Source organism: Centroberyx gerrardi, chromosome 21, assembly GCF_048128805.1.
Source record: "Centroberyx gerrardi isolate f3 chromosome 21, fCenGer3.hap1.cur.20231027, whole genome shotgun sequence".
Classification (NCBI taxonomy): Eukaryota; Metazoa; Chordata; class Actinopteri; order Beryciformes; family Berycidae; genus Centroberyx; species Centroberyx gerrardi.
This window is the reverse complement of record NC_136017.1, coordinates 11,127,439-11,154,512: the sequence shown is the minus strand read 5'-3', so window position 1 is coordinate 11,154,512 and position 27,074 is coordinate 11,127,439. Positions and strand designations below refer to the sequence as shown.

General features: G+C 42.2%; 3 protein-coding genes across 5 annotated transcripts; all 3 read left to right on the top strand.

Moving 5' to 3' along the window:
- Nucleotides 1-1,032: 1,032 nt before the first annotated feature.
- Nucleotides 1,033-13,589, top strand: abcb6a (ATP binding cassette subfamily B member 6 (LAN blood group) a). The gene is made up of 20 exons (XM_071923797.2): nt 1,033-1,247; nt 1,894-2,417; nt 3,540-3,680; nt 4,084-4,273; nt 5,122-5,214; nt 5,401-5,593; nt 5,942-6,063; nt 6,411-6,520; nt 6,636-6,701; nt 7,697-7,822; nt 8,205-8,281; nt 8,542-8,605; nt 8,712-8,797; nt 9,955-10,012; nt 10,157-10,261; nt 11,235-11,409; nt 11,596-11,708; nt 11,980-12,074; nt 12,216-12,284; nt 12,394-13,589. The coding sequence occupies exons 2-20, from the start codon at nt 1,902-1,904 to the stop codon at nt 12,542-12,544; spliced, it is 2,550 nt and encodes an 849-aa protein (XP_071779898.2). The 5' UTR covers nt 1,033-1,247; nt 1,894-1,901; the 3' UTR covers nt 12,545-13,589.
- Nucleotides 13,590-14,868: 1,279 nt separating this feature from the next.
- Nucleotides 14,869-21,170, top strand: cnppd1 (cyclin Pas1/PHO80 domain containing 1). Its single transcript, XM_071923798.2, has 8 exons — nt 14,869-15,051; nt 15,526-15,628; nt 16,122-16,203; nt 16,314-16,434; nt 16,646-16,774; nt 16,859-16,920; nt 17,020-17,137; nt 18,722-21,170. Exons 1-8 carry the CDS (start codon nt 14,989-14,991, stop codon nt 19,370-19,372), a joined length of 1,329 nt encoding a protein of 442 aa, XP_071779899.1. The 5' UTR covers nt 14,869-14,988; the 3' UTR covers nt 19,373-21,170.
- Nucleotides 21,171-22,084: 914 nt separating this feature from the next.
- On the top strand, nt 22,085-26,293 carry prkag3a (protein kinase, AMP-activated, gamma 3a non-catalytic subunit). Of its 3 annotated transcripts, none has more exons than XR_013507596.1 (13): nt 22,085-22,212; nt 22,322-22,361; nt 22,517-22,617; nt 22,808-22,889; nt 22,966-23,024; nt 23,214-23,259; nt 23,446-23,500; nt 23,643-23,769; nt 24,355-24,520; nt 24,653-24,690; nt 24,854-25,000; nt 25,426-25,613; nt 26,014-26,293. XR_013507596.1 is itself a non-coding variant. In XM_071923770.2 (13 exons), the coding sequence occupies exons 1-13, from the start codon at nt 22,195-22,197 to the stop codon at nt 26,025-26,027; spliced, it is 1,002 nt and encodes a 333-aa protein (XP_071779871.1). In that variant the 5' UTR covers nt 22,085-22,194; the 3' UTR covers nt 26,028-26,293. The 3 variants fall into 3 exon arrangements, 1 of the variants encoding a protein (XP_071779871.1); XR_013507595.1 differs by having other exon boundaries at nt 23,214-23,274; XM_071923770.2 differs by having other exon boundaries at nt 23,214-23,274; nt 25,426-25,519.
- The last annotated feature ends 781 nt before the right edge of the window (nt 26,294-27,074 follow it).

Sequence of the window (27,074 nt, the reverse complement as noted above, 5' to 3'; positions counted from 1 at the left end):
GTCCTCAGTGTGTGTGTGTGTGTGTGTGTGTGTGTGTGTGTGTGTGTGTGTGTGTGTGTGTGTGTGTGTGTGTGTGTGTGAGGGGCACATAATCTCTCTCTCGCTCTCTGTCTCTTTCTCTATTTCTTATACACACATACAGTACTTACTCCATCAGACTCATGTGCTTGCCGCCTTTTTCACTCACATGCAGGTACACACACACACACGCACACACTTTTTTGGAGTAGTCTTTTATTCTTCCTTTTAGGAAGGACAGATGTGACAGCTGGCTTTTGATTCACTTTTCCATCTCTTTTGACACTGAACCAACGCCTGCATTTACAGAATGATGGAAAAGGCTCTTAACTTGAAGCCCCTCATCATTGAAAGATGATGATTCTTTGTATGTTCCTTTGACTTCGAAATTACTCTATTCAGTGGGATACGTAAGCTTAGCTTACGTGACTATGGTGAAAGTAATCAAATGCTCATTCACTGTTTTAAAAAGGCCTTAATACAGCAGTAAAATGACACACAGAACGCAATTTATACATGCCATTTTTTTCACAGTAATAGTTTTTTCCTCCACCACCTGTGTATGTGGTTATAGGGGTTTATAAACTACTGTTCATGAATCATTCCTTTTGGCAGAGACAATGGCTTCCTCCTAGTATACCTTTGTATTTAGTGCCATCTACCGGTCATCATGTAATATTGCAGGTTATCATTTTTCCAGTTTTATCAAAGCCGTGTGGTTGTATGAAATCAGAGATATGGCGAGCAAAGGTATGTCAGTGACCACACCTGTACTGTGTTACACGTTTCATTGAAACTGAAAATAAGTGATGACGCACACTGAGTGGGCTTGTTATGGCTTTCTGTCAAGGAGGTTTTCTTTCTGTCCCCTCGCTTCCGGGTTGGAGCTCAACTCTGTTTTCTACCTCCAGGCGGCGCTCGTGTTCAGGCCATGCAGCAGTGTTGTGTAAAGTGTCGAGTGCCGAGTCATGGATAGTTGTTGCTCAACAAGCGTGCCACAAGGACAAGCACTGACTTAGCGGAATAAGGGGACACACAACAAGATGACAACAGAGATGACTGGCAGCTAAATATGACTTGCACTGTCAGCGGTCCGTTTCGTTTTTAACCGTCGTTCGTATTAAAGCTGTGCATAGCAAAGTAAGCTAATCGTTTAGGCTTTAGCGGACTTGCTAGCTTCCCTGCAGTCACCTCTGTTGCTGAGAAGTGGAGTGTTTGCATAGTTAGAGGTAAGTTAACTTCACTTTGCCGCCTGAGCAAGCTACCTCATATCTAGACCATCTGAAATGCTTGTCAAGACTGGTTTTAAAACCCTTTCGCCTGTTACTCCTTCCTCGTCTGTCTGCTGTTGGAGTGGGTTGATAAACAGTAAAATGTAATGGGCTCCCACACTCACACTTCATTTCCCTTCTTTATCCTTTGCCTTGGGACGTGGGCTTATGTTTCAGTAACAATCCTGCCCTCCCCATTTGCCACACATCGGTAATTTATGACTACCAGCAGCTAAATGTGGTGCGATAGTGAACCATGACTCAAGGACTAAACTTGTCATTGAAGTTCACAGCCCAATATAGCAGGGCAGAAGGCAGCCATGCCTGCTGTTGGCTGGTGTGGATGCAGTAGACTAAGAGAGAGGGACACTAGCTCTGTTTGGAAGATAGTCTACCTCACCTCAGCGTATTTTCCATCATAAGGCCCCATTCATTGTTTTTGTATCTTTCAGTTTAAATCCACTCAAAAGTGTACAAAACTGAATAACATTTTCTTTTCACTTTCTCTACTCTTAGGATGTTCTGTCATTTTTGCCTGTTACATTTTGGCTTGTCCTATATCTCAGATTGTTTATCTTGAAAAGTGATTCCTGCCTCTCCCCAGGTGCAGCCATGGTGTTGGTGCAGAGCTACTGTGAAGCCAACGCCTCCATTTCCCAGACCTGGGTGGATGAAGGCATCTCCCCCTGCTTCTACTTCACCCTGGTCCCCGCCGTCCTGCTCACTATCGCCTTCTTCCTCGGCACCATCCACTGCATATGCTACCAGCGATATGGCACCGCAATGGAACCCAAGTTCATCCCGCGCTCCCGCCTGTACGGCCTTCAGCAGGCCATCTCCGTCCTCCTCCTGGTCCAGTTTCTGGGTGGACTGGTGTGGCGGGGCGTCAGTGGAGCGGAGCTGCCTGGCTACGTGGTGCTGTATGGCTGCTTCTCGGTGTTGGGCTGGGGCTGGGCCGTAGCCGTGCTCCGGCTGGAGAGACGTAGGGTCCTCGTGATGGACCGGACGAGGGGCCACAGCACCGTTCTGCTGCTGTTCTGGGCTGTGGCGTTCTCAGCGGAGAACCTGGCCTTCGTCTCCTGGTATAGTCCTCACTGGTGGTGGGGGCTCGAGGACGAGCAGCAGCAGGTGAGAGAGAAGATCCAGCCTCATTTAAGATCCATTTCTTGAACCAATCAACCAGCCAATTTGCCACTCCAGACTGGCCATGTTTTCAAGGCTGGAGAATACTCTGTCTTTCTGAAAAACTGGATGTGGGATTTTCAGCTTGACTTCAGTTTGTGTATGGTGACATATTTTCAGGCTGGATTTGGTCTGAATGTTGCAGTGTGGCTCCAGCCTGCTGCAGTCAGATCATATGCAGTGCTTCAGTGTAATCCATTGCAGTTTGTATAGTGCAGTTCAATCTTAAGTGTAAAATGTTTATCCCCGTTCCCGTCTATTCAGGGTCAAGTTTAGTTCTCTTATGTTGATTCAACACCACACTGATAGACTAGGGTGTGTACTTTTTTATGCATAATGATAAAACTCCATTCCCTATCAGTGTCATTTACACTTTATGGTGCCTGACATATGTATCTTCTCAATCTAATGGACCAAAGGTTAGTTACTTAACAAAAATGGGTGTGCCATTTGTTTCATTGCATCTCAAAGCTGTGCATGCTGTTATGTCAAGTAAAACTAGCTCCCCACACAGCCAGAAAGGGGGGGAGGTGGCATGAGAAGAATGCATGACTCTGACAGCAGCGAGAGGACGACTGGGGTTTAGATTTGCTGAGTCACTGCCCAGTCAAAGACACTGACATCCCAAACACTACAGTATTAACCAGTCAAATCACACAACCAAATGTTGCCCCTCCCACTCTGAGTCAGCTGAAGTAGACCCAGCTTGCTGCCGATAAACTTCTCAGCAGTATTCTGTGTATTATTTGACTGTATCTGCCCGTAACTTAAAATTTCCTTCTATAATCTACTGTACTCAAGCTGTTTACCCTATTTGGTATATTTTATCATGGGTTACTCAGAGTTTTGGTCATTGTTTATTATATTCTCTGTCTAGATAAACAGATAGATAGAGTCTAATTGGAATGAAATATAATCCAGTTACTCTCATCCTGATGAGTCCATGTTGTTTAGTCATTTTTCTCATACCTCTTCTGTATTAACTTCATATCTCTCCACAATCACTTCCCACTCCCGCGACGTGGCATCCTTATTGATTTTGCCTTTAATTCTCTGTGAACCCCTCAGGTGCAGTTTGCCCTGTGGCTGACGCGCTACATCGGCACCGGGCTGCTCTTCTTCATTGGTCTAAAAGCTCCAGGGTTGCCGCGGAGACCGTACATGCTGCTAATCAACGAAGACGAGCGCGATGTCGAGCACAGCGGACAGGTAATGACGCATGCATAGTGGGTTTGAATCCAGCCTCGGACCTGTGTCACATGTCCTTCTGCTCTCTCTCTCATTTTTCATGTCTCTCTCTACTGTAAAAAAAATAAATTGAAGCAAACTACTCTATTTTCTGATCACAGTCCCTGTGAGACCCCCTAGAGAGACCCACCTAGCAGGGTTCTAATGAAAATATTCAGTTCTGTTTCACTTTATTCTACTCTCCTATATTTGCTTCTCTTACATGAAGTTATATTCTATTTCCCTGTCCCAGTCCCTGTATGGTAGAGCAGTAGAGAGCCAGTCCACCTATCAGGGTTTCAGTAAAATAGCTCCATTTTGTTCTACTCACCTATACTATACTCTCCTTTGTTTATGGCTTTGATTTTGTGTTTCTCTATCCCAGCCCCTGTTGGGCGGAACAGAGCAGAACGAGTCTACCTGGCAGGGTTTCAGGAAGAAGGTGCGTCTGCTGGTTCCCTACATGTGGCCCCGGGGCAGCGTCTTCCTCCAGCTGCTGGTCCTCCTCTGTTTGGGGCTGCTGGGAATCGAGAGGGTTATTAATGTCTTTGTGCCCATCTACTACAAGAATATAGGTGAGAAACATACCTTCTGTCAAACCCTATGCACTCAAATTTTCAGCTTCTCAAGCGATGGGACCTCTTTCTAGGGGGTCACCCCATGAGAAAACGACTTCTTGCACTACTAACGAGCCTGAGCCCCAAGACAAAGCTGCTGTTTATTTTCTCAATTTGGGACACAGGTGAAAAAAGCTTGAGAGCCCCTGCTGTCCCATCAGCTCGGCACCCTAACCCCCTGCTTCTCCACAGAAAATTCACTTTATTTCAGTTGATTCAACAGTTTATTGCCATACCATCCAAGTTGCTAGAATTTGTCTCAGTGAGCTCAGGATGGACACAAGAAAGAACATCAGATTCACATAAACTCTCTATACAACACCCAAGTATTTAAAGAGTGCAGGGGGGTGTCCTGGTGTCCCAGTTGGCTAAACCGCACACCTACACTATCCTGGGTTTGAATCCAGACTGGGACTTTTTGTCGCATGTCTTCCCCCTCTCTCTTTCCCATCCCTCCTGTCTCTCTCTACTGTGAACTATCAAATGAAACAAAAATGCCAGAACATAATCTTAAAAATACAAATCGATTGCGAGTGCCTCGTGGCTTGTAGCACCCAGACCCATCAAGTTCAACACCTGTACTGCCTCAGGATGGGTGCTGTGATGAAGCCGAGACATCCCGCTCCCGACAGCTCTTCGCCTTCTTCCAGAGAGAGGAATATAAATTGTCTGGGTGTCAGCCTTCAGACCTGCACCTATCTCATCCATCTTGTTTATCTACCTTATATTCTAGCCGAAAACCCTCCACCCCTCCACCCCTCTGTCTTTTTCCTCATTCGCCTGTCTGTCTTTCTCCCTCCTCTCAGTGAATGAACTGACTGACGGCAGCAGCTGGAACACTCTGGCCACTACAGTGTGCGTTTACGTCCTGCTCAAGTTCTTGCAGGGCGGAGGGGCAGGTAGGTCCGACTCATTCTTCGAAGTCTGTGGATTTATAATGTAGAGGGTGAGGTCCCCCCCCCCCCCCAAAAAAAATGCATGTAATCATTGATTCTGTGCACCAAATCACATTTCACATGACTTCAGTCTACCTTTCACTTATTGCTGGTCAATCACTTTGACACTTTTTCTTCTCCTCCTCCCAGGCGCGTCAGGGTTCGTCAGTAACCTGCGCTCTTTCCTGTGGATCCGGGTGCAGCAGTACACCAACTGCGTGGTTCAGGTGCGTCTGTTCGACCACCTGCACGCCCTCTCCCTGCGCTGGCATCTGGGCCGCAAAACCGGCGACGTCCTGAGAAGCATGGACCGCGGGACCTCCTCCATTAACAGCCTGCTGAGGTAAGATCTGTGAGTGGGGTGCTTGATATTTTGATGGTGGTGATGACGATTTGCCGGTCCTTTTAGGGAAGATTTGTTTGCGTCTCGCAGCTGTCAGATAAAAAAAAACAGTATAGGAGATGGATTAGATACAATATAAAAAAAAGAAATTCTCTATTTTTCTTCATGAATATGATAAAAAATGAATGAGTGGTTCATTTTCCCATTGCTGTACTACTCGCTTACATCAATTCAAAAAATGATTGTAAAAAGATTTTAGGACCAGGTTTGTTCCTGGACCTCCTGAATTGTATTTTCCTATTTGAATTTGAAGGTAAAACTGACTTGGCTATCCCATTCTCTCCACAGCTACATAGTGTTCAGCATCTTCCCGACCATCGCTGATATTATCATCTCCATCATCTACTTCATCACTTATTTCAATGCCTGGTTCGGCCTCATCGTCTTCGTCTGCATGACCCTCTACCTCAGTGAGTAGTGAATGCTCAGCCACAGACATCCAAACCATCTATTTTCTATTATACCAGCTGTCATACTGTCAGCGTAATGTTATTTTAGTACCTGGGTTGGGTAATTGCAGCTGTGGACAGACAGTGGAGCTTACATACTCTACATAGATACAAAAAAACATGAATACAGCCTGACAGAACATTGCAACAGGTGCATTTTATACGAATTAGAGTCATAACAAGTAAAAAGTGTACTACATTCTATGAATCAATTTGAAGAGTGAACACCTTAGTTGACCATAGGCCTAAATAAAATGTTCAAGTTCTTATTGGAATGACTTATGATTGCCTGCTGATACGTCCTCCAGCTCTGACCATCATCATCACTGAATGGAGAACCAAGTACAGACGAGACATGAATCTGCAGGACAACGCCACCAAGTCCAAGGCCGTGGACTCCTTGTTAAACTTTGAGACGGTACTTTGAACCTTTTGTCCTCTGACCGCCTGTTGGTTTATTAAGAAGTTACAAAATTAACCCAGGATACTTCAGGATGTCACACTTTGTTTCGCTTGTTTTGTCTCCTCAATAGGTGAAGTACTACAATGCAGAGAGCTATGAAGTCAGCCGTTTTGAGGACGCCATCTTGAATTACCAGGTACGCCAAGAGTATCAGCCATCGGCCATTTTCTCCCCAATGTTGAATTATACTGACCTGAAGTCAACATCACTTTGATATAGACTAAGCTATGATGCTAACATTGTGTAACATTATTTAAGGGATAATATACAGTGAGCCGATCATTAATCAGTTTGCATCAGGGTTTATTTTGCAGTAATGTCTGGCTCCTTGTACATTATTCCACTTATTGCTACTTGTAACTACTTACCAAAGACATTAGTCATTGACACAAGCTTAATTACACAAAGTAATTTACAAGCTTCCGCAAAAAAAAAAGAAAATCAGAACTGCAACCATAGAAATGTCTGTAGCTGGCATCTACACTGAGCTACACTCCAGAGCTACACTGTAACAGAAAAGTAACCGTGGCAATGTAATTAAATGTAAGATTGCTGGTGCAATTAAAAGTTTTGTGCTCTCTGAAAAAATTTGAATAATTATAGTAATATTGGAACAATCTTCCATGTTTCTCCTCCTCAGTTAGGAGATATGTGTTTGTCTGCAGTAACCAAGGAGTAATGTCTTCATGCCACAAGGTGTCACTAGTCAATTTCATTAGAAATCAACAAACTCTACCTGATGTGGAGTGATATGATTAGAGGTGAAATAGCAGTCTGTTATTTCTGAATAACAGACCCCAGAATGCCTTCTTCTGCCAAGCAGATTTGAGTATTCAACAAAGCTGTGTAAGAAGTGATTTTAAACAAAACAGCCTTATGGTTTTAAATTATTTATTATGTTGTCTGCTGAGATCAAGTCCCGTGATGTCCTGATGGCTTCTACTTTTACACCAGGAGAGGCGAAGGAGCTAGCCTTAAACCTCCTATATCACTCTCTGTCATTACTACTAAGCAATCAGTTATTGTGTGAGGAGGCATCTAAAATGAATCCAATTCAAACTCGCTGTTTTCACCAGCCCATACATCCATGTTTCTAATGCTTCTATTGCTCTGTGCCTCCTCCTGTTCTAGGTGGCGGAGTGGAAGGCCCAGGCCTCCCTGGCTTTCCTGAACCAAACCCAGAACCTCATCATCGGATCGGGCCTGCTGGCCGGCTCCCTGCTCTGTGCATACTTTGTCACTGAGGGAAAGTTTCAGGTACTGAACACAGAGAAATGTCTTCTATGATATGTTTCGCTTTTCTAGAAGATAGTCTTTTTTTAGCATGCATAATTTCTCCCTCGTGAGTGTATTATCAGTCAGCCACCAAACGTGTTGACATTAATTTTGAAAAGTTTTGACGAAAGTTATTTTGACCTTGTTCCTCTCTTTTTTTCTCCTTTACTCCTACTCTACTTCTATTCTCTATTAAAACAACCTCTATCAATGAACCTCTAGTGAAATCAGTACTTTGAAGATGATACTTTGAAATAGTGAATAAATCCCCTAGAGTTTTGTTGATTGAAATGTGAAGAACAAGAATGCCAGTTTGAGTTTTCTCCTTTTCATATTAACCATGAAATAAATCCTCTGATCCTAGGTGGGAGACTTTGTTCTGTTTGGCACCTACATCATCCAGCTGTACACCCCCCTCAACTGGTTTGGAACCTACTACAGGTAAGAGACGCAGAAATGGGATATGCTGCTTTGTGGTCAATTCACTTTCAGTTCATTCAGTTTTCCTTAAAGATTGGATTTTTTTAACAGAAAGGTCTAGTCCAATAAGAAATTGAGAATGAGCTCTATCATTAATATATGAATCGTAGTTTCAATTTATATTTTGAACTGATGGAATTGAAAGTGGATTGGCCCCAGCCTTGTAAGATAGAAATTACAACAATTTTTAATATAAATGATTGTATTGTTTTTCACTGCAGAATGATCCAGAATTCTTTCATTGACATGGAAAGCATGTTCAAACTATTTGAAGAAGAGGAAGAGGTACATTTGAAATTGACCAATATTTGGTTTGTGTTTTCACTTTTAGCGCTATATTGTGATCTGTTAAGTTTTTTTTTATGCATTGTGTGTTTGTTTCCTTATGCAGGTGAAAGATGAATTAAATGCTGGCAACCTTGTTTACAGACTGGGAAAAGTGGAGTTTGAGAACGTTTATTTCAGCTACACAAACGGGTTGGTTGACATTTTGTTTTCAATTATTTTTATGGATAGGGGGTGAAAGCTAACGCTTCTGTATTTTTCCATGCTAAGAATGTCCGGATGCAAAGTTATTCTAGCCCAAGGATGATGTCCTTGATGGTATAACCAACTGTTCAAATCTGGCAGCAGCAATTGGCAGCAAACGAGAGAGATTAATTCTGCCACTGTTAGGAGAGAAAGCCTTGTGCGTCAAATTGGCTTCATATGAGAAGGTGAACAAACCAGGAAATATTTATTATTGAGTAGGCGCAAGTTACAGCAGTTAGAGGAAGCTAGGTTTTGGCAAATGTAAACAGACGTAGACCAGCAACTTGGAGTCCCGCCAGAGATATTCAACACCAGCCTAACACCTGACCTAGGGTTGTCGTCCAACACTCAACGGACTGTTTACTTTACAGAGCTCACTGTGTCATTGGAGGAGGCAGTAGATGAGGCATATGAAAGGAAGAAGCTTGGCTGCATTGAGTTACTTTTGCGTTTGTTGCTGTGGATGCATAGACACATCCACTGCTAGTTTACTCAGGGAGTTAGAGATTGGTGGGTGGGGATTACACAAAGCCATGAAGGCAGCTGCTGAAGTTTCTCTGGCTGGAAAGAAAGAAAGAACACCAGTTGGGGTCCAAAAGTATGGAAATCTGTCTCATGACCAAAACATATGATGGCATAACTAAAGTATTAGAAGTGGGTGGTCTGTCACCGTTTTTGTTCTCTTTGTATAATTGTCTTGCATAATTAAACTTGCCGACACTGACTTCTGAACTGCTGATCGGGTTGTTTCAAGCCAGAAGGGTCACTTTAGCCTGTTGTTGTTGAGACCCATAGCTTGGTTAGAGCTAATTGGGCATAATGTGGTGAACTAGTTGTAAGCCAATGTGTAGATACAGGGTATTGTAACTGAATATGTTAAGGTGGTTCTGGGATGCCAGAATTTACTGTTGAGCCTTTAGGAGCTTTCATAGGCCTAATTCAATAAAAGGTCCAAGCTAGGTTTCTATGTAGGTGCTCACCTAAAATGGCGGAAAGGATAGTTACATTTGATCCTGTGCATCAGTAAACTTGTTTTTTTTACTTCATTTATTTAAATTGTTTTACATGACTCATAATCCTACATTTTGTTGATTGTTCTACAGGAAGGAGATTCTCAGAGATGTGTCCTTCACTGTACTTCCCGGACAGACAGTTGCCCTGGTAAGACTGAGGAACAATTTCAAGTCAAAACAGATTTCGCTCTCTGCTCATTAACACAGTTAAGCCGCCTGTCTGAATTTATTCTCTTTTAATTAAGGCCATACCTAGGTCTTACATACATTACTCGTCTGTTAATCTCCCCAGGTAGGACAGTCGGGGTCTGGTAAGAGCACCATCATTCGACTGCTCTTCCGTTTCTATGACGTTCAGGGAGGCTGCGTCCGCATTGATGGACAGGACATATCCAAGGTAAGTGCTTGGTACCAGAGCTAGTAAATGAAGTCTGTCTATGTATTGTGACTCTTAGAGGTAATAACATTCACACTACTCCAATATGTAGTTTAACAGTTCAGTTCAATTTACATGAAAATGTTATTGCTCTGTAAGAGGGATTTTACAATAAAAATGTACAATAAAGGCACAATAAAAGCACAAATTGCCACGGTATATATGGACAAACATCAGTTGACATGACCAGACAGGGATTCAATAGCTTAAAGTCGAGATGAAACGGCATTTCGAGAGTATCTAACTTCCGTATCGTGACGTATTTCCGAGTGAAACAGGAAAGACAGGCGGGACATAACGTTGGGAGGAATTTGATTTGAACGTTGAAAAGTGGGTGTGTCATAACACCCGAAGACACACCGAAGTACCATGCTGTTGCTAGCTAGCTAACTAATGAATCTTAGCCTCTTAGCTCTGTGCGCTAAAAGTTGAAGATTGATTGATGGGTGGATGTCATGATATTATTGGTTGAAATTAGTTACGGGCATGCTTACGTAAGCACACGGCATATTTTGTTTTACAGGAAGAAAACATGATTGAATTTTGATATAAGAATACAATGAAATTGATTTTTGGTATTTTTTTTGGCATATATTGTTAAATAGGTGCACAATATGACCGGGGATGTGATCTAAAAGGGTTAAAAAGGCATTTTTCATTTCATCTCGTCTTTAATATAGTGCAGCCAAAATTCAGCCATCAGTGCTAATACTGTACAGGCATGAGGCTCTACATAATTTCATGTGCAAATTAAGTGATCTAATTGCAGTGGGCATAAGTGAGTCCCTGGTTATGTTGCTCTTGAGTTCACCAAGAGCAAGCAGGTTACCAGCTGCTTTGCCTTTAATTAAGCTCCGTTTCTGACTCCTTGTCTGTGTTTTCAGGTATCCACTGCACTAGTAATTACTCTCTCCTCTTCTTTGTTTTTCCACAGGTGAAGCAGACGTCTCTGCGAGCCCATATTGGCGTGGTTCCCCAGGATACTGTGCTCTTCAACGACAACATCCGGGACAACATTCGCTACGGACGCATTTCTGCTAGCGACCAAGAGGTGGAGGAGGCTGCCATAGCTGCTGACATCCACGATAAAATCATGTCCTTCGCTGAAGGTAACATGCACATTAACCCTGCTGCTTTAGTCACCATGGTGACTTTAAAGACCCATAAGCTTATGGGTTCAAGGATTTAGTGGATGGTCACAGTCATCTGAAGAATGTGAATCTTCTCAAATGACAAATGTAAGATCTCCCATTATGCACAGAGTAAACCAACTATGTGTTTTTTTCCCTTGGCAGGTTATGATACCCAGGTGGGTGAAAGAGGTCTGAAGCTGAGCGGAGGGGAGAAGCAGAGGGTGGCCATCGCCAGAACCATCCTCAAAGCACCACAGATCATCCTGTTGGATGAGGTAAGATGAGAAGACTAGGGGCATGTGACTTGCCATACAGACAGAGGATATATACTGTACAATATCATTCTATTGTCTGTCCACTTTGTCATTAAGCCTTTGGGCAACTTTGCCACATTGCTGGCCTATTCACAAATTATTAGCCATGAATTTGCTTTTGCTCAGCTTTTATTGGAAATGAATTGGCTTTCACAAACAAGTTGTTCCCCTATTATTCAACTTAGAATATTGTTTAATTTTTTGCAATTGTTTTGATACTGTCTCTCTGCAGGCCACATCTGCACTGGACACACAGACAGAACGCAACATCCAGGCCTCACTGAGCAAAGTCTGTGCCAGTCGCACAACAGTTGTTGTAGCTCACAGGTAAGAGATGTATAAAGCTATGTATTTCCAATGTATTTTAGTTTTTCTGTTGTTCATCTTTTAACAGCTATGCTCAAGGAAGTCTAATCCAGTCTTGGCATGGGTTGCATGGGTCATGTTTTTTTTGTTGTTTTTTTTTAGGTTGTCCACCATCATCGGAGCAGACCAGATTCTGGTTGTGAGTGAGGGCCAGATAGCTGAGCGAGGACGGTAAGTGCGCCCTTTGATCTAAGAGTCTGAGTGACATTCACTGACAACCGTACAGTATATCCTGTTCTGCAAGTAACTGTAAGTGACCTAACTTCTCTCTACATCCAAGACATGAGGAGTTGCTCGAAAAGGGCGGTTTGTATGCAGACATGTGGATGAAGCAACAGCAGGCCCAGGACTCGGATTCCTCTTCAGACACAGAAGCCAAAGATCGCAAGTCTGAGAAACTACAGCCGCAATCAACCTCTACAGGCCACTGAATATATTATTTTTTGTTGTTTTTTTTATGTTAAATATTGACATTTGTTCTTTTGTGCTGTAGTGAGGAGGTGAGGCCTGCTGGTCCTGGTTAAGTCTTAACTAACCGCAGCAGAAAAACTGCAGAACATCTAGAAATAAGGCTGCTAAGCTCAGGAACAGACACTTATCACAGCTGGATTGTCAGAAAAATCAGTATTTTCTTTTCCTCTAGCAACTTTTCTTTGACCTGAGTCTGATTATTTCAAGAGAGGAAAGGGAAAGTTGCAAGGAATAGAAATAAAGCACTCTAATCACAGTACTAACACTGCAACTTATTGAATTGTTGACTTTATGGATGAGGAATGCAAATGTTGTATCCTCTTAGTAAGCAGGTTTAAGACAGTTGGAGCAACATACAAGCCGTCACTTTATTCAGTTTTGTTTTTATGAATGTATCAAGGACAGGAAATCACTAAGCTGTTGTCAATCTCTGACCACAGAATGCAACACGACTGCTTTTACTCTTTTAATTAATTGACTTTCTTGTTATTGTCATTTTTATTTAATTAGAAAGTGCTGTTATAATGTTTAAAGTAATAACTATTTAAATACAGTATGTAAGCATCTGTATACCTTTGATCACCAACGTAGAGTGGGGTGTGTGGATTTTTTGATCATTGTGTCTGTCTCAAATATAGTCAAATAATAATACACAAGAAATTAAGGGAAATTGTCCAGCAATTCAGTGACTCCTTGAGAAGTTGACAGACTTTTTCATTTATGTGTAAAGGCCTACAATCCACATCTGGAGAAGTCAGTTTCCAGCCAAGTGAAATGCAGTAGTTAACCGTCCATTTGACCTATAAAAGTTCCTCTTGGCACAGTTACAGATCACACCATCAAACTGAATGGCATAGAGGAAGCTTATATTATTGAAGAATCCAGTTTATAATTTGAGTAGGACACTTTTTCTAGTTGTACAACTATATCACAAATGACTCCACGTTGTCCTGGATAACATTTTGTAAATATTCTGTTTTGCTTTGTACTTCCAAAGAATAAAATGTGGGGATTTTTTCCATGTGTTTTTATTTTAATGAGAACCACCAGTGTTTCAGGCAGTCCAGGTAAGATCAAATTGTGTTTATGTACCACACTTGCTCACAGTTTTTACATGGGATTATTATTACATTAGTTGAGTAGATTAGATGGCTGCAGGACGGACTAGATTAGAGAGACTGCACCTCAACCCATGGACTCGGGTTAAAGCGCCCATGTCAACATCATACACCCTGCTGAAGTACCCTTGAGCAAAAGTCTGAATCCCTACCAGCTCCAGAGGCGCTGTTCTATAGCTGACCCTGCTGTTACTTTCCCAGAGCAAGGCAGTCAAAAACAGTATTTTCCCTACATAGATCAATAAAGTACTATCACATTATTTTAAAAAGCCTGATATGGTCACACCAGCCACACAACCCTCCAGTTCAGACTGTGAATAGGGTCAAATGCAATGTAATGTTCTAAAAGTAATCAATGGGTGTTCCACAGGGACGTCAATTAATTAAACTCTAAACTATGGCAAAGTCCCAGCAGCAAAATAGCTTTTGCAACTAAAACTTTGAAATCCGCTAACCATGGGGCAATTACTGATAACTGACAAGATAATTTGGTCAATGTGATACATTTCTGGACCTGTGCCACCAAACTGTCTTGCATAGACGCACACTTTAATCACTGGGCCACAGTGATTACCTGATCAACAGGCTCTACCCGTTAAACAAACAAATAACTGAAACGATTTCGAGGATGTTGTCTAATCCGTTGTGATGTTTCCACGTCCAGGGTTTTTGATGAATGGAAGCAAGTACAACTGCTCCTGTGTATCAAACGAATGTTGACATCTTGGATAAACACACGTGGGCTGTTGCGAGGCTCGAACTCGCGACCTCACGTTTACCACCTCACCACATGGCTTTCGATGGAAAATAAGGTTTTGTGTTTCTCGGACGAAAAATACTATGATGTGTCACTATCAGACTGTATAATTCTCTTTATTTTTTGTGAAATTAATTACCTGGCTGGCATTTAAAAGTGAATTTTGAACAGGAACAGGCACCTTGACACCTTGAGTAGACTACTCAGTGAGCTAACCTAGAGGTCAATTGATTGATATTTTTGAAAACTTTGGTCTAGCATGTATGTCTCCTAAAAACGTTAGGGATGCCTGTGCCCTCTATGGGACATTAGACTGCCAACAACTGTTGTGTAACTGCTCCCCTCCCATCTGTGTCGGTCTGGAAAGAGAGGGAAACAGTCGCCTCAGTCGTCACTGACTGGCTGTCAGTCGTCAGGGCGTGCAGCTAGCTGAAGCGCACTAGCAAGGCGGGGGCCCAGGTCAAGCAGTCAAGCCTTTCCAACATTCAGCTTGCTAACTAGTTTAGCTAGCTAATGTTCAATCGGCATTATGGATTTCGACGCGTTATTTAACGAAAGGACATTTCAACTGTCGGACTTCCAGGAATTCACGGTATGTTGCTGAGCTAACGTTGGGGACGAGAAACTACGACGTAACGTTAGCATTGTTGCTAATGTTAGCTAGATTAACTAGCTAGCAAGCTAACTAGCTAAGCTTAGTTAGGCCGTGTCCCGATGTTTTGACCGAGGAGCAAAGTTACCATGCTGAATGTTTCTCACTTAAGCGAAACAGCGTATCGTGTAAACTGTCTAACAGTAGTTATGTATAATAGCTTTTATGGTAATTGGCGATATTTGCTGATGATGACAGTTAAGGGCCTCGCGTGAGCAGTTTGAGGCTTAACGTTAACTTTAGCTAGCAGATAAGTTAGCTATGGTCAATAACAGTGGCCATAAACGTTTCGTTATTGTTAGTTAAAGCACTTGTTAACATGCATACTTGGTGTTAGCAAAGTTAACACTGAGCTTGCTGCTCCATTATTTGTTATCGTGTTCCTAAACAACAACCTTAATGTTGTTTTTGCAGTTTCTTCCTGGACACCAGAAGTTGTCTGAACGAGTGAGAAAGCGATTGTATTATGGCCTGGACCAAGACGTTTCTTTAGACGCCCTCTCTTGCCCTGTTACAGGTGAGTCAAATAGCCTTGGTAAGGATCGTCTTTATTTCCACTCTGTAACGTTACATGTTGACATTCAAAGGATGGCATAAATGTAATTTAATAGCACATAGAATTAGGTAAATATTGCTACACAAACATTAAGGTATTAGCATTTAAATACTATGTGAAACACATAGACCCAGATTAACTAAAACCTTTAACTTAGTGGGTACAAAAACCTTTGCAATGTGCAAAATCAGCAATAAGACATGTGATAGGTGCAAGACAATTTGATTGACCAATCAGCGGTCATATCATTGGTTTTGCACATGCTAAAAGTGTTTGCATCCATGAAGGGCTTCAGTAAATCATTGCCATAGTTTGTATAGTTTGCACATTCAGATTTAGCTGACATGTACATGGAATATGTACAACGGAAATAATTGACTTGCAGACATAAGTAGGTAGAAATGATTGCATATGAGAGGCCACTCATGTCTTTTTCTACTTCCTGGCTTTCCAGACATTGCAGTAGAAATCCTCCAGAAATCTGCCCCTAGCCCAATTCGAAAGCTCCAGAAGAAGTATGCTGCTCATGTTGCCAGGTTTGTACTGTGGGTGCTGAATGTACATACAGATTTGACATTTCACAGTCGAGTTAAGTTTGGGCCAGCCAGTTTTAACATTTAAAACAAATCTGTGTTTTTTGCTTCAGGGAGGCTTGCATTTCTCCATGTGCCATGATGCTGGCTCTAGTTTACATAGAAAGGCTCCGACATAGAAACCCTGAATACCTACAAAAGATTTCCTCCTCTGACCTCTTCCTGATCTCCATGGTATGTGTTTTGGGTTCAAAGGTCATTCTAAATGGGTCACGGTGTTATTTCTGGTATGTTCACTGCTCATTTCAGCATAGGATTCATTGATTCATTCCTCATGCGCCCTGGCTATGGGGACTATACTAGTACTGATGTGTTTTGACATGTGCATGGTAGTGACATGCTGATACAGTTTTGACAAAGACACTCATTTGTCACTGTGTCTCAGATGGTTGCCAGCAAGTACCTGTATGATGAAGGAGAGGATGAGGAGGTGTTCAACGACGAGTGGGGGGCAGCGGGGAAGCTGGACGTCCAAACTGTGAATACCCTGGAGATGAATTTCTTGAACGCCATTGTAAGTTGGACCATGTGTGTGTTTGTGCTCATGTCTGTGTTTGTGTCTGTGTCCCTTGCCTAACCATTGCATCATGTCTTCCAGGAGTGGAGCCTCTTCACAGAGCCTAGTGACTTCTTTGACATATTAAATCAACTGGAAACTAGGTTGGTGGTCATCTGCTTACAACTTCAACACTCAGTACTAACATAACCTGTGTGTGTGTGTAAAATTTGTTTTATTGACTCCTGGCCTCTATTTCCCAGCATTGCGGAGAGGCAGGGGATGAAACGTGGCTGGTTCACCTACACTGACCTCTGTGTGCTGCTGGAGCAGTTAGTATGGAGACAGGCCCTCACAGCCATCTACCAGCACTTCACCAAGGTGAAAAGGGGAATTGAGTGGGTGGGGGACGGGACTATACCAAGAATGTATTAAACAATGTTCACATTATCGCACAAGAAGGTTTTGCACATGCCTTGGCCATTGTGACAATATTTTTTTTGTTTTTGTTTTTGCGGGCTAGAGTCCTGTGCAGACGTATGCCGTGCGCTGCACCAAAAGCTCAGATTTGTTTAACTTTGAACCTGTAGACGTAGTACAGCCACTGCGCTCAGACTGTTCGGTGCGGTATCCAGTTGTAGGTTCTTTTAAGTTGATAAGGATGGGGTCGCACACGATGAAAAGTTACTTTGGTAAGCACTTATTTTATTTCATAACGGAACGTTTTTGGCCCTCCAGCCTTCATCAGTGTCTAATAGTAACTAATATTTTTCCTCTATATGTAGGGAAACTTGATTGTCACAGGTGTGTGGAAAGACACAGGTGATCTCATCATCTCGACATGATTTTGTTACAACATTGAATCAACAAAATAAGAAGCTTCAAAGTATTTCATACATGCAAACACCACTTTCAAAATACCTCTACCATTTTGCCATGAAGGATCTAATCCCCATAACAAGAATCATTATGTGAAGATCTTGCTTTGTAAATCCCAGATGTTATACTAAACTCCAACGTGGTTCCTGATGTAACCACCAGGGGTCATTTGTGCAATTTAACTATGCACATATACATACACTAGGGATGTTTTCATTATTATCCCCTCTGCGGTTCAACCTAACTTTCTCATTGCCTATACATTTTAAGTCCTCCAATCTGTGTCCTTCATTTAAAAAATGTCGGGCAACTGGGGATGCAATGTCTCCTCTCCTGATGCTACTTCTGTGTTCGTTGAGTCTGACTTTTAGCTTCCATGTGGGTAATAACGAAAATGCCTTATTGAAAAGAGAATGTTTTTGGATACATACCTTAAATACATTGCATCCTAATGGTTTAAATGAGGAATGCAACCTGACAGTCTTTTTATGAATGAATGACTCTTGAGGTCGGGCTCTCGTGTGAATATAGTAGCCTAATCTTTAAATTTAGTGACTATTGGTATGTCTGATTAATGAACGGCTGACCACCTGATGTATTCAGACAGCCTATAGTTTGTTGACGTGTGTGTGTATATGTATGTGTATAGTTAAATTGCACAAATGACCCCTGCTGTTTAACTTTGAACCTGCCATGCACTGACCTTTGACAGTACTGCACCGTACAGCTGCTGGTCTAGAATGGAGGAAAAATTTATTGTGTGTGTCTTGGAATTTCCTGAGCTTTATACCAGTTCCATAAGACAGAGACCACACCACAAAAACTTTGAGACTACCACGATTGTTATAAAGTCGTTATTTGGGTGGGAATAGGTAGAGATTTAACTACTGCTAGCATTTAACCTTGTGTAGCTCCTTGTTCGCAAGCTAACGATAGTGCCATTATGTGTGCCGGAGTGGTTGAACATTGCGCTGTGCAAAACGGCGCACATAGCACAAGAGCCTTGTTTTGTGCTATAATGTGAATGCCCTATTAGAGTATTTAACAAATTAGATTTGACCATAGTTTTTAATTTTCTTCTCTCAGGTGTCCTGTATGCTTGGCCTGGTCTATCTGACCAGTGTGGCCGGCCTTATCGCCACCAGCGCCGTGCTGCACCAGCTCAGTCTCCCCAGGAGCAGCCAGCCCCTGGTTCCAGCTCCAGCTGAAGTCAGCCCAGTCCCCCTCCAGACCTCCAGCCTACCCGCAGAACCCTCTGCTCCAGCCCCCCACCTCCCCTGCTGCATCCAGGGCAACGAGAGTCTGAACGGCCAGACCGATGCACTTGGAATCGACCAGCACCAGCAACACAATCCCCCATCGGCGTCCTCCCAGACATCTATACTGTGTCTCTGGGGCTCCCTTCTCGCCTCGCTGGGTCACATACACCCTGAACCAAAACCTGAGCTGGAAACTCCCCAAACCTGGTCTGCTGCCTCCCTGTTCTGCCCTGGTTGTCTTGCCTCCCTCCCTCCACTTCAGTGTGGGCCCAGGAACACCACCTCAACACTCATCGCTCATGGGCCCCTCGATAACCATCAGCACCATGCACCATGGCTGGCGTCCAGCCTTCTTGGGGGGGCGGCACCAAATCTGAACTCTCGCTTGGGGGTATTGCCCCCTCTCCGGCCGGGACCCTGCCATCCAGAATCCATGCTGCCCCTAGACAAAGCCCAGGCTCTGCTTATGCCCGGCTAGAGAAAACTCCACTGCTGTTGACCTGTGGTGATGGACTCTGGAAATTAAACCAGCTTTGTTTTCATGACTCCTCAACCGCTCACAGTGATGTTTTTGTACACTTTTCCACATCTTGTACACATGTGAAAAAGCAAGAGTAATTACGCACTTTTTGGACAGGATTTTTGGGTAACAGCAGAGTTGAATAATGGCCCAAACACACAAATTCACTTATAGTTCAAAACTATAGAATGACAACAGCAGAGGTTCTCATGCATTTCATGAATATTTGCCATAAGTAAGATGCCATAGAGTTGTTTTCATGCTCTGCGTCCTTGTATATTTTTTCAACATAGTTGATCACAAGGAATTTAAAACGGATTTGGATAATATGGAAATTGATATTTCTGGTTTGATATGTTTTCCTTGCCTGCCCCATGTTTGTTTTGCTACCCACGTGTACCTTTGTTGGAAAGTTCAGGCTTGTGAGGCTTTAATGTGTGGAGCCTGTGTCATGTTTTGAATTGAGTTTTGATATATCACAGCTGTAATATTACAGCTGGTTGCTACTTGACAGGTTGGAGAAAGTGTTCAACAGCATATCTGAAAGTTGATGAGTTTCACAATATGTGTTTTTTTTTGTGATGGGGCTCAAGATCTTGGAAGAAGGGAGTTAACTAGTTTACTTTGTCAGCTAAAAACCTTGGTTCATCACATCCTCATTTTGCTTAGTGTTATAAGGTTTTCATTTATGCATCTGTTGGTTTACCATATGAAAATGCGTCACACCAATGCTTCAGGCACTGAATTAGCACAGCTGATACTTTTTGTTACCATCTGAGAAATGATATTCAAATTGTCTAAAATTCCTCTTTTTCTTGTAAGTTTTCCTTGATCTCTAAAAAAACAACTTTGGTCAGGGGATTAGCAGCAAGGAAAAGAAACTTCAGTAGACAATCTGAATGCAGATTCATAGTCTCTATACCTCAGTGTAACTGTCTTTGACCACACAGACAGCACCGGCACAGCCACCTGCTCCTCATATTCTGATATTTAAAAGCTAGCCATTTTTTCTCGCCGTTTCTATTTATTGCGTCATAGTATGCAGTGGATCTCGTGTTTTAAGTTTTATGGTTGGGGATTCATATTTCTGCAACAGGATGCCACACAACTTTAAAACCACTTTCCCGGGACAGGCTAAACTTAACCACATAATGACATTTTACAAGTCAGCATTGAGATTTTATACATTTTTCCTTCTCTAAAGGTAAGACACAATCTGTATCAGGGAGATGGACTCCTAATGTTTTAGCTCATATCTAGTTATTCTGCTTGGCTTTTTTGAAGTGAATATTTTGGATATAATAGCACTTACTCTCTAATACGGATCTGTGTGAAGGCTATCAAATGAAACTGTAACCATTTGATAACGTTTCTATGTTGACATGGATAAGACATGATGCAACACTGAAGTCAGAATATGGGTGTGGAATTTGCACAACTTTATCCATTTCCATTGCAACATGACGTGTCACTCCATGGTTACTGCATTGTCACATTCATTGTCAATTCAACGCCCCTAGCTTCCTGTGACAAAGGAAAAATACTGGGAATTGGTGGTATTTTGACATTTACTTGATTTTACATGGATATGTTTCTTATAAAGACAATTTTTTCAGATTGAACCTTTGTCAAATTGCTCAAAGCATCTGAATTTGAGAGTTTTGATGCACGATGTCCTTTAATTTTGTAAACAATGTAAAATACAAATGTAAAAATCTGTAGAAAAGCCCAACCTTAATAAAAAAAATGAAAATTCTCTTTGTGATTATGATCTGTGTCAACACTACATTAAACCCAGTAAAATCAAATGTAACTTGAGATCACATGCTTTAAAACACAATTTACTGATACCTGAGTCCACAGCCAACATTGTACACCCACTATTTATTTGGTCTCTCTCACAGATGGCATTCACTGTCGGAAGTCTTGACATTTAATCTGTAGATGGACTAATATTTTACAGTTCATACTGTTTAATTTCTAATATGGCAGTTTAAATGTCATCCTTTACAGAGTGACTTGCCAAATTACACCTCTTCATATTTGTAGATGCTGTGTGGTGTTAGATCTGTGGCTAGATTGGCTCAGCAACAAAGCGCACTTCTTTGGGTTTCCTGTTGCTATCATGAGCCACAATAAGACAATGAGCGACTGAAAAGCCTGCAGGGAACCGCCTAGAAGAAACCAGAAAAACAACATCTTTTGAAACCATTAACACTCGGTCACAAGTTGCCATGGTTCCAGCCTGTATGTGCCTCACCCCACTGTGGCCAGTAGACAGTGGCAAACTACTGTGATCTGCAGAGGAAAGGAGAGAAAAACACTAACAGTACAGCATGTGGTGGTGTGCATTTATCAGTCACATTCATATTGAGTTGCTTTTTTTGCCAATACATTATGTACTATCACCATATGTGTGAACTCTAACTTCCTTTCCCTCTGAAACAGGTGTCAGTGCACAGATGGAGATCACACCCTAAAACTCAATTAATTCCTTTAAACAACCTTGATGGCAAGGTGACAACAAGTTTGTGTTTTATGGAGACGGGAAGCAGAAGTCTGAAGTGTCCCTCCTTACTGAGCTTGTGCCAGCTCCCCTCGCCCCACCCCTACCTCCCCCACCCACCCTGACACATACCACTTGAGAGCTCCTAATATAGACCCGACTGCTTTGTGGGAAAGGGTAACGAGCGGTAGAGGCCTGTCTGTAGAGCAGAACCGCCAACAGTTTGCGTTAAATGCTTTGAAGAACGCAACTTTTTCATGGACACAACAGAATTATGGAGCCTCCCTCTCAGGTAAGATGATACTAAGGCAGAATTATATTGAGCTGTATAGAAGTGTGTTAAACTTAAAAGATGTGTGTTGTTGGAGTCAGAGCAAGTTGTTTTACTTGCTGTGTTGCAGGTGTCATTCCAAAAAAAGAAGCAGGAAATACAGAATAAAGGTACGTGAATGTGCACATGTGGAAGGGTGTGTGTTGTTTGTTTATGGCCATGTTTGTGTTTGTAGGTGTGTGTGTATGTCTCTACATGTTCATCTGGTCTCTGTGCAGACAGCATGATAAGCTGATACTATATGTGATGTTGTCTCTCCACCTAGAGGCTGAAGCCACAGTTTACATGAATTTCATGAAAAGCCACTGCTGCTACGACGCCATTCCAACCAGCTGCAAACTGGTCATATTTGATACCACGCTACAAGTAAGAGCACAGCTATTCACACTGAAACATGAAAAGTTCAGTGTGTTGTTATAGATCAGAGTCAAATTTAACACTGAGATATTTGGCATCTTGAATCACCCGAGTAAGATTCAATAACATCACTTGTTTTCCTTTAAATATATTAGCTTGTATAAGTTATTTCTGACTGTGAATTTATCTGCATCTGAAGGTCAAAAAGGCTTTTTTTGCACTGGTGGCAAATGGCTTGAGGGCTGCGCCGCTATGGGACAACAAGTTACAGAGATTTGTGGGTAAGAAGAGTGAAATAGTTAAATACTGGTCACTGTGAATTATAGTGATAATAACATAAATCCCTTCCTATCACAGGTATGCTGACTATTACAGATTTCATCAACATCCTCCATCGATATTACAAGTCGCCTATGGTGAGTTTCAAATACACTGAAGTCAGTTTAAACTAGTTTTCATAGCAGGAGGGTAAACTCATCTAACATCAGTTTAGACACCAGTTCAGGATTGCAGGATTACAGTATTTGATTTGATCCACGTTTAAACTAAAACTGTTAAATCCTAATTTGACATCAATACCTTGATATTGTGGTTTCCCTTTAAAGGTTCAAATCTATGAGCTGGAGAACCACAAGATTGAGACATGGAGAGGTGATTCATTTGAAAGTAAATAACCAACACGTGACCAATGATACTGTCTCTGTGTACACATCTGTCTGGGATTTTCCATTAGAAGCCTCTCTCTCTCTCTCTCTCTCTCTCTCTCTCTCTCTCTCTCTCTCTCTCTCTCTCTCTCTCTCTCTCTCTCTCTCTCTCTCTCTCTCTCTCTCTTTCCAGATATCTACCTACAGTATTCCAATCACTTCCTCATCAGTATTTCTCCTGAGGCCAGGTGGGTCCACACAACACTCTCCCACGTTTAAAAGTATCATGCTAAAATTGTCATGTAACACGTGTCATACTATTGTCTCTTCTCTTCTCTTCTCTTCTCTTCTCTTCTCTTCTCTCCTCATTCTAACCTCCTGTCCCTGCAGCCTCTTTGACGCCATCTATTCCCTACTGAAGTATAAGATCCACAGGTTGCCCGTCATCGACCCAGAGTCTGGAAACGTCTTGCACATTCTGACCCACAAGAGGATCCTCAAGTTCCTCCATATATTTGTGAGCAAGCTTTAACTTCAGACGATAACCGCTCAGAGAAAATGATGTGTTATGTCACTGAAATCAGGACTGGATCAGCTATTGCAATTCTCACCTTGCATGAAAATGTGTTCCCTATAACAAGAATTGGATTGACCATCACCACATGAAAGTTAAAAATGATGATGAAAGAGTATTTTTTTTGTTTTTGAAGAAAGTTGGTTGGTCTTTGCTCACAAGCCCCGTGCTTCCCCATCTGTTTCCTTTTGTGCCAACTGTCAAACTGCAACGCTGCATCTTTTAAAATGGAGGAGGGGGAAATTCATCTTATGCGTCTTTATATCGGCTGTCTATCAAGCATATAAAAGAGTCGGAAAGGTCAAGGGCTTACTGAATATGAGCCACTTTTCCTGACTGCTTTGTATGCAAATGAATATGTGTTATTAGTTGCTTGTTATTGTTTCAAATACTCATTATTTACCTTCACTTAACCTGATTTTTACATTCATCATAACCTGGCCAGGAAGCCAGCACAAACCTGACTGGACAAACAAAACTCAACTGCAATACCAACGGTCTTCCTCTGTGGTGTTTGGACGTTTTCAGGGAGGAAAAGTTCCCAAACCTCAGTTCATCCAGAGACAGGTCCAGGAGTTGGGCATCGGAACTTTCAGGAACATCGCCACGGTTCGGCAGACGGCGACGGTCCACGACGCCCTCTCCACGTTCGTAGAAAGGAGGGTGTCTGCACTGCCGGTGGTGGACGAGCACGGTCTGCTATTCAGCATACAGCTAGAATTATTAGTGTGATTACTGGTGTGTTATTTAAAGCCTGAGATACTGTGAACAATATCCACTCAAAAGAGTTCAGCCTCTTACAGCATCCAATATTTTGTTCCCTCAGGCAAAGTGGTGGCTCTCTACTCAAGATTTGATGTGATAGTAAGTATTACAGAGGAACTACTCATGTCCTGTCGTGTATTGTTGAACCAGGACTCTGCAGCTTATTGTACTTACATAAAAGGAAATATAGATGCATTGTATGGTGACACGTACTGAACACAGTGGTCAGTGAGTGGGGTTTCCTGTGTTTCCTCCATGACAGAATCTAGCAGCCCAGAAGATGTACAACAACCTGGACATGACTATGCAGGAGGCCATTAGGAGACGCAAGTGTTTTGTTGAAGGAGTGATCAAGTGCTATCCTGACGAAACCTTGGAGACCGTCATAGACCGGATAGTCAAAGCTGAGGTAAAAAATATATATATATTTTGGTCAAAAGCTGTATTATCAAATTATTGTGAAAAGCTGAGGTGAATATCTTCTCTAAACTATGCATGTTATACCTCTTAAATTCTACTTTTGCAATATGTCCTGAAACTACAATTGACTTATCAGTAGAAAAGACACTGTTGATAGGCTCTCTAACATCTGTGCAATCATTGAACAAGGCTGCCTTTAATTACATTTAATCCCTAAACTGTAAATTTATATTTGAGATTTGAAGTTCTACAGATTCTACTGCACAAACCTTCTCCAAAGTCCTCCTGTTTATATGAACAAAAACACTTTGGCTCACCTTTCCCTACCCTACCCTTCCTCCCACCCTCACCCTCTCCCTCCACATTTTCCCCTCCACCCTTCTCCTCCCTCCCACCCTCTCCTCTCTATCCCAGGTCCATCGGCTGGTCCTGGTGGACAGGGCAGACGTGGTGAGGGGCATCATCTCTCTGTCCGACCTGCTGCAGGCCATGGTCTTATCCCCCGCAGGTATTGAAGCCCTTTTGTCCTAGCACCATGGGGGCCGACGGTCCCTCCTACTACCTACCTACGTTTACCGCCTGTAGGCCCTGATCCCAGGCAGGTAGGCTCTGGATCCTGTCCCTCAAACCCCCCCCCCAACCCCCCCCCCCCCCCCCCCCCCCCTCTCTCTCCCCACCCTGTTCCCAGCTACCAGAGGCCTTGACCCACATGTAATGTTGTCACGTTTGTCAGCGCAATAGAAAACCACCCCCGCTGTTCTCCCAACAACCAAGTCTTGTGCATGACCCTCTCTTAAGCACACAGACGCATGGACACACACACATGCATGTGCACACACTCACACAACCCCCACTAAAATGTGATAGCAGCCCCTCTTCCCTGCTGCTTGATTGATGCTTTGTAAGCAAGGATCGTCTGTACAATTTCAGGATTTTACATGTGACACTCACTGAGTTTGAATTAGAGTATTATATTCAAAAGTTTTTGTTTCTGTCTTTCAGAAATCGGAAGATGACTGGAGTGAGTGATCACAAGAGGAAATTGGAAGGAAAATTCCCTGGTTGTGCTGCCGTTTACCGCGATCATAAGAGAGCTTTTGTGATCATAAAAAGCAGTTTCATGTATTTGGGGTATAGTGGAGTAAAATGAATGAACACAGTAAGCTGACCTGAGTCTCTAAGGTCTGCAACTCAGTGTCCATAGTGACTGCATTTGATCAAATTGATCAATATATTTACTCAGTGTTGTATATTTCTGTATTAAACATTTGTATTAAAGGTTGCACATGACTGGTCTTTTCAAGGATAAACTGATATTTTAATACATCCCCTGGACTGGTGGGCTAGCTGAAAGCAGCTGGAAGTGTGATTTCTTCAGGTTGAAATGATAATAATCTGAATTTATTAAAAAGAGTCAATCATTTAAAAGTGTTCAGATTCTACATCCATTGTTACTATTCATTCTACGCCATTCATGCCTATAGGAAAAAAGTAAGAATGTAAGATAGATATCTTAAAAAAAAAAGAGTATCAAAAATGTCAACTACATATGCAAATCTCGCAAAGTACCTGAACATTTTAAAGTTGGAAAGGAGGTTAGCACAAAGTATGTAGAAGTAGCTACGAGAAAATATAATTATGTTATTATTATTATTATTACTATTATTATTATTGTTGTTATTATTATTATTATTATTATTATTATTATTATTATTATTATTATTAATGCAACAATCCAATATTGCAGGGAAGCTATGGACAGGACATAATTCTGCCTTTACATAACATTCATGCGTGTAGCAGCATCTGTACACCACAGGGTGGTACAAATGAGCTTTATCCCCCCACTCTCAACACCGTAAACAAGGAAACACGTGACTGTATTTTTTTCTAATCCGTGACGGGCCTCGTCAGATCCATCCGCCCCTCTATATTATAACGACGTAAAGTCGTCCGAAATTACCCCAACAATGCCGGAAATGAGCAATATTGCCTTCAAAGTAAACGTATGAAAATGTGTTACTTCTGAATAAAAAAAGCGATTGGGGTGTACATAAATCGTA

Coding starts and splice junctions, on each gene's coding strand:
- abcb6a (XM_071923797.2), top strand. CDS start 1,902: ATGGTGTTGGTGCAGAGCTACTGTGAAGCCAACGCCTCCATTTCCCAG. Junction 5,215..5,400: donor CTTGCAGGGCGGAGGGGCAG/GTAGGTCCGACT, acceptor TCCTCCTCCCAG/GCGCGTCAGGGTTCGTCAGT. Junction 6,064..6,410: donor CTGCATGACCCTCTACCTCA/GTGAGTAGTGAA, acceptor TACGTCCTCCAG/CTCTGACCATCATCATCACT.
- cnppd1 (XM_071923798.2), top strand. CDS start 14,989: ATGGATTTCGACGCGTTATTTAACGAAAGGACATTTCAACTGTCGGAC. Junction 15,052..15,525: donor CGGACTTCCAGGAATTCACG/GTATGTTGCTGA, acceptor TTGTTTTTGCAG/TTTCTTCCTGGACACCAGAA. Junction 17,138..18,721: donor TCTACCAGCACTTCACCAAG/GTGAAAAGGGGA, acceptor TTCTTCTCTCAG/GTGTCCTGTATGCTTGGCCT.
- prkag3a (XM_071923770.2), top strand. Junction 22,362..22,516: donor GCAGGAAATACAGAATAAAG/GTACGTGAATGT, acceptor CTCTCCACCTAG/AGGCTGAAGCCACAGTTTAC. Junction 23,275..23,445: donor GAGAGGTGATTCATTTGAAA/GTAAATAACCAA, acceptor CTCTCTTTCCAG/ATATCTACCTACAGTATTCC.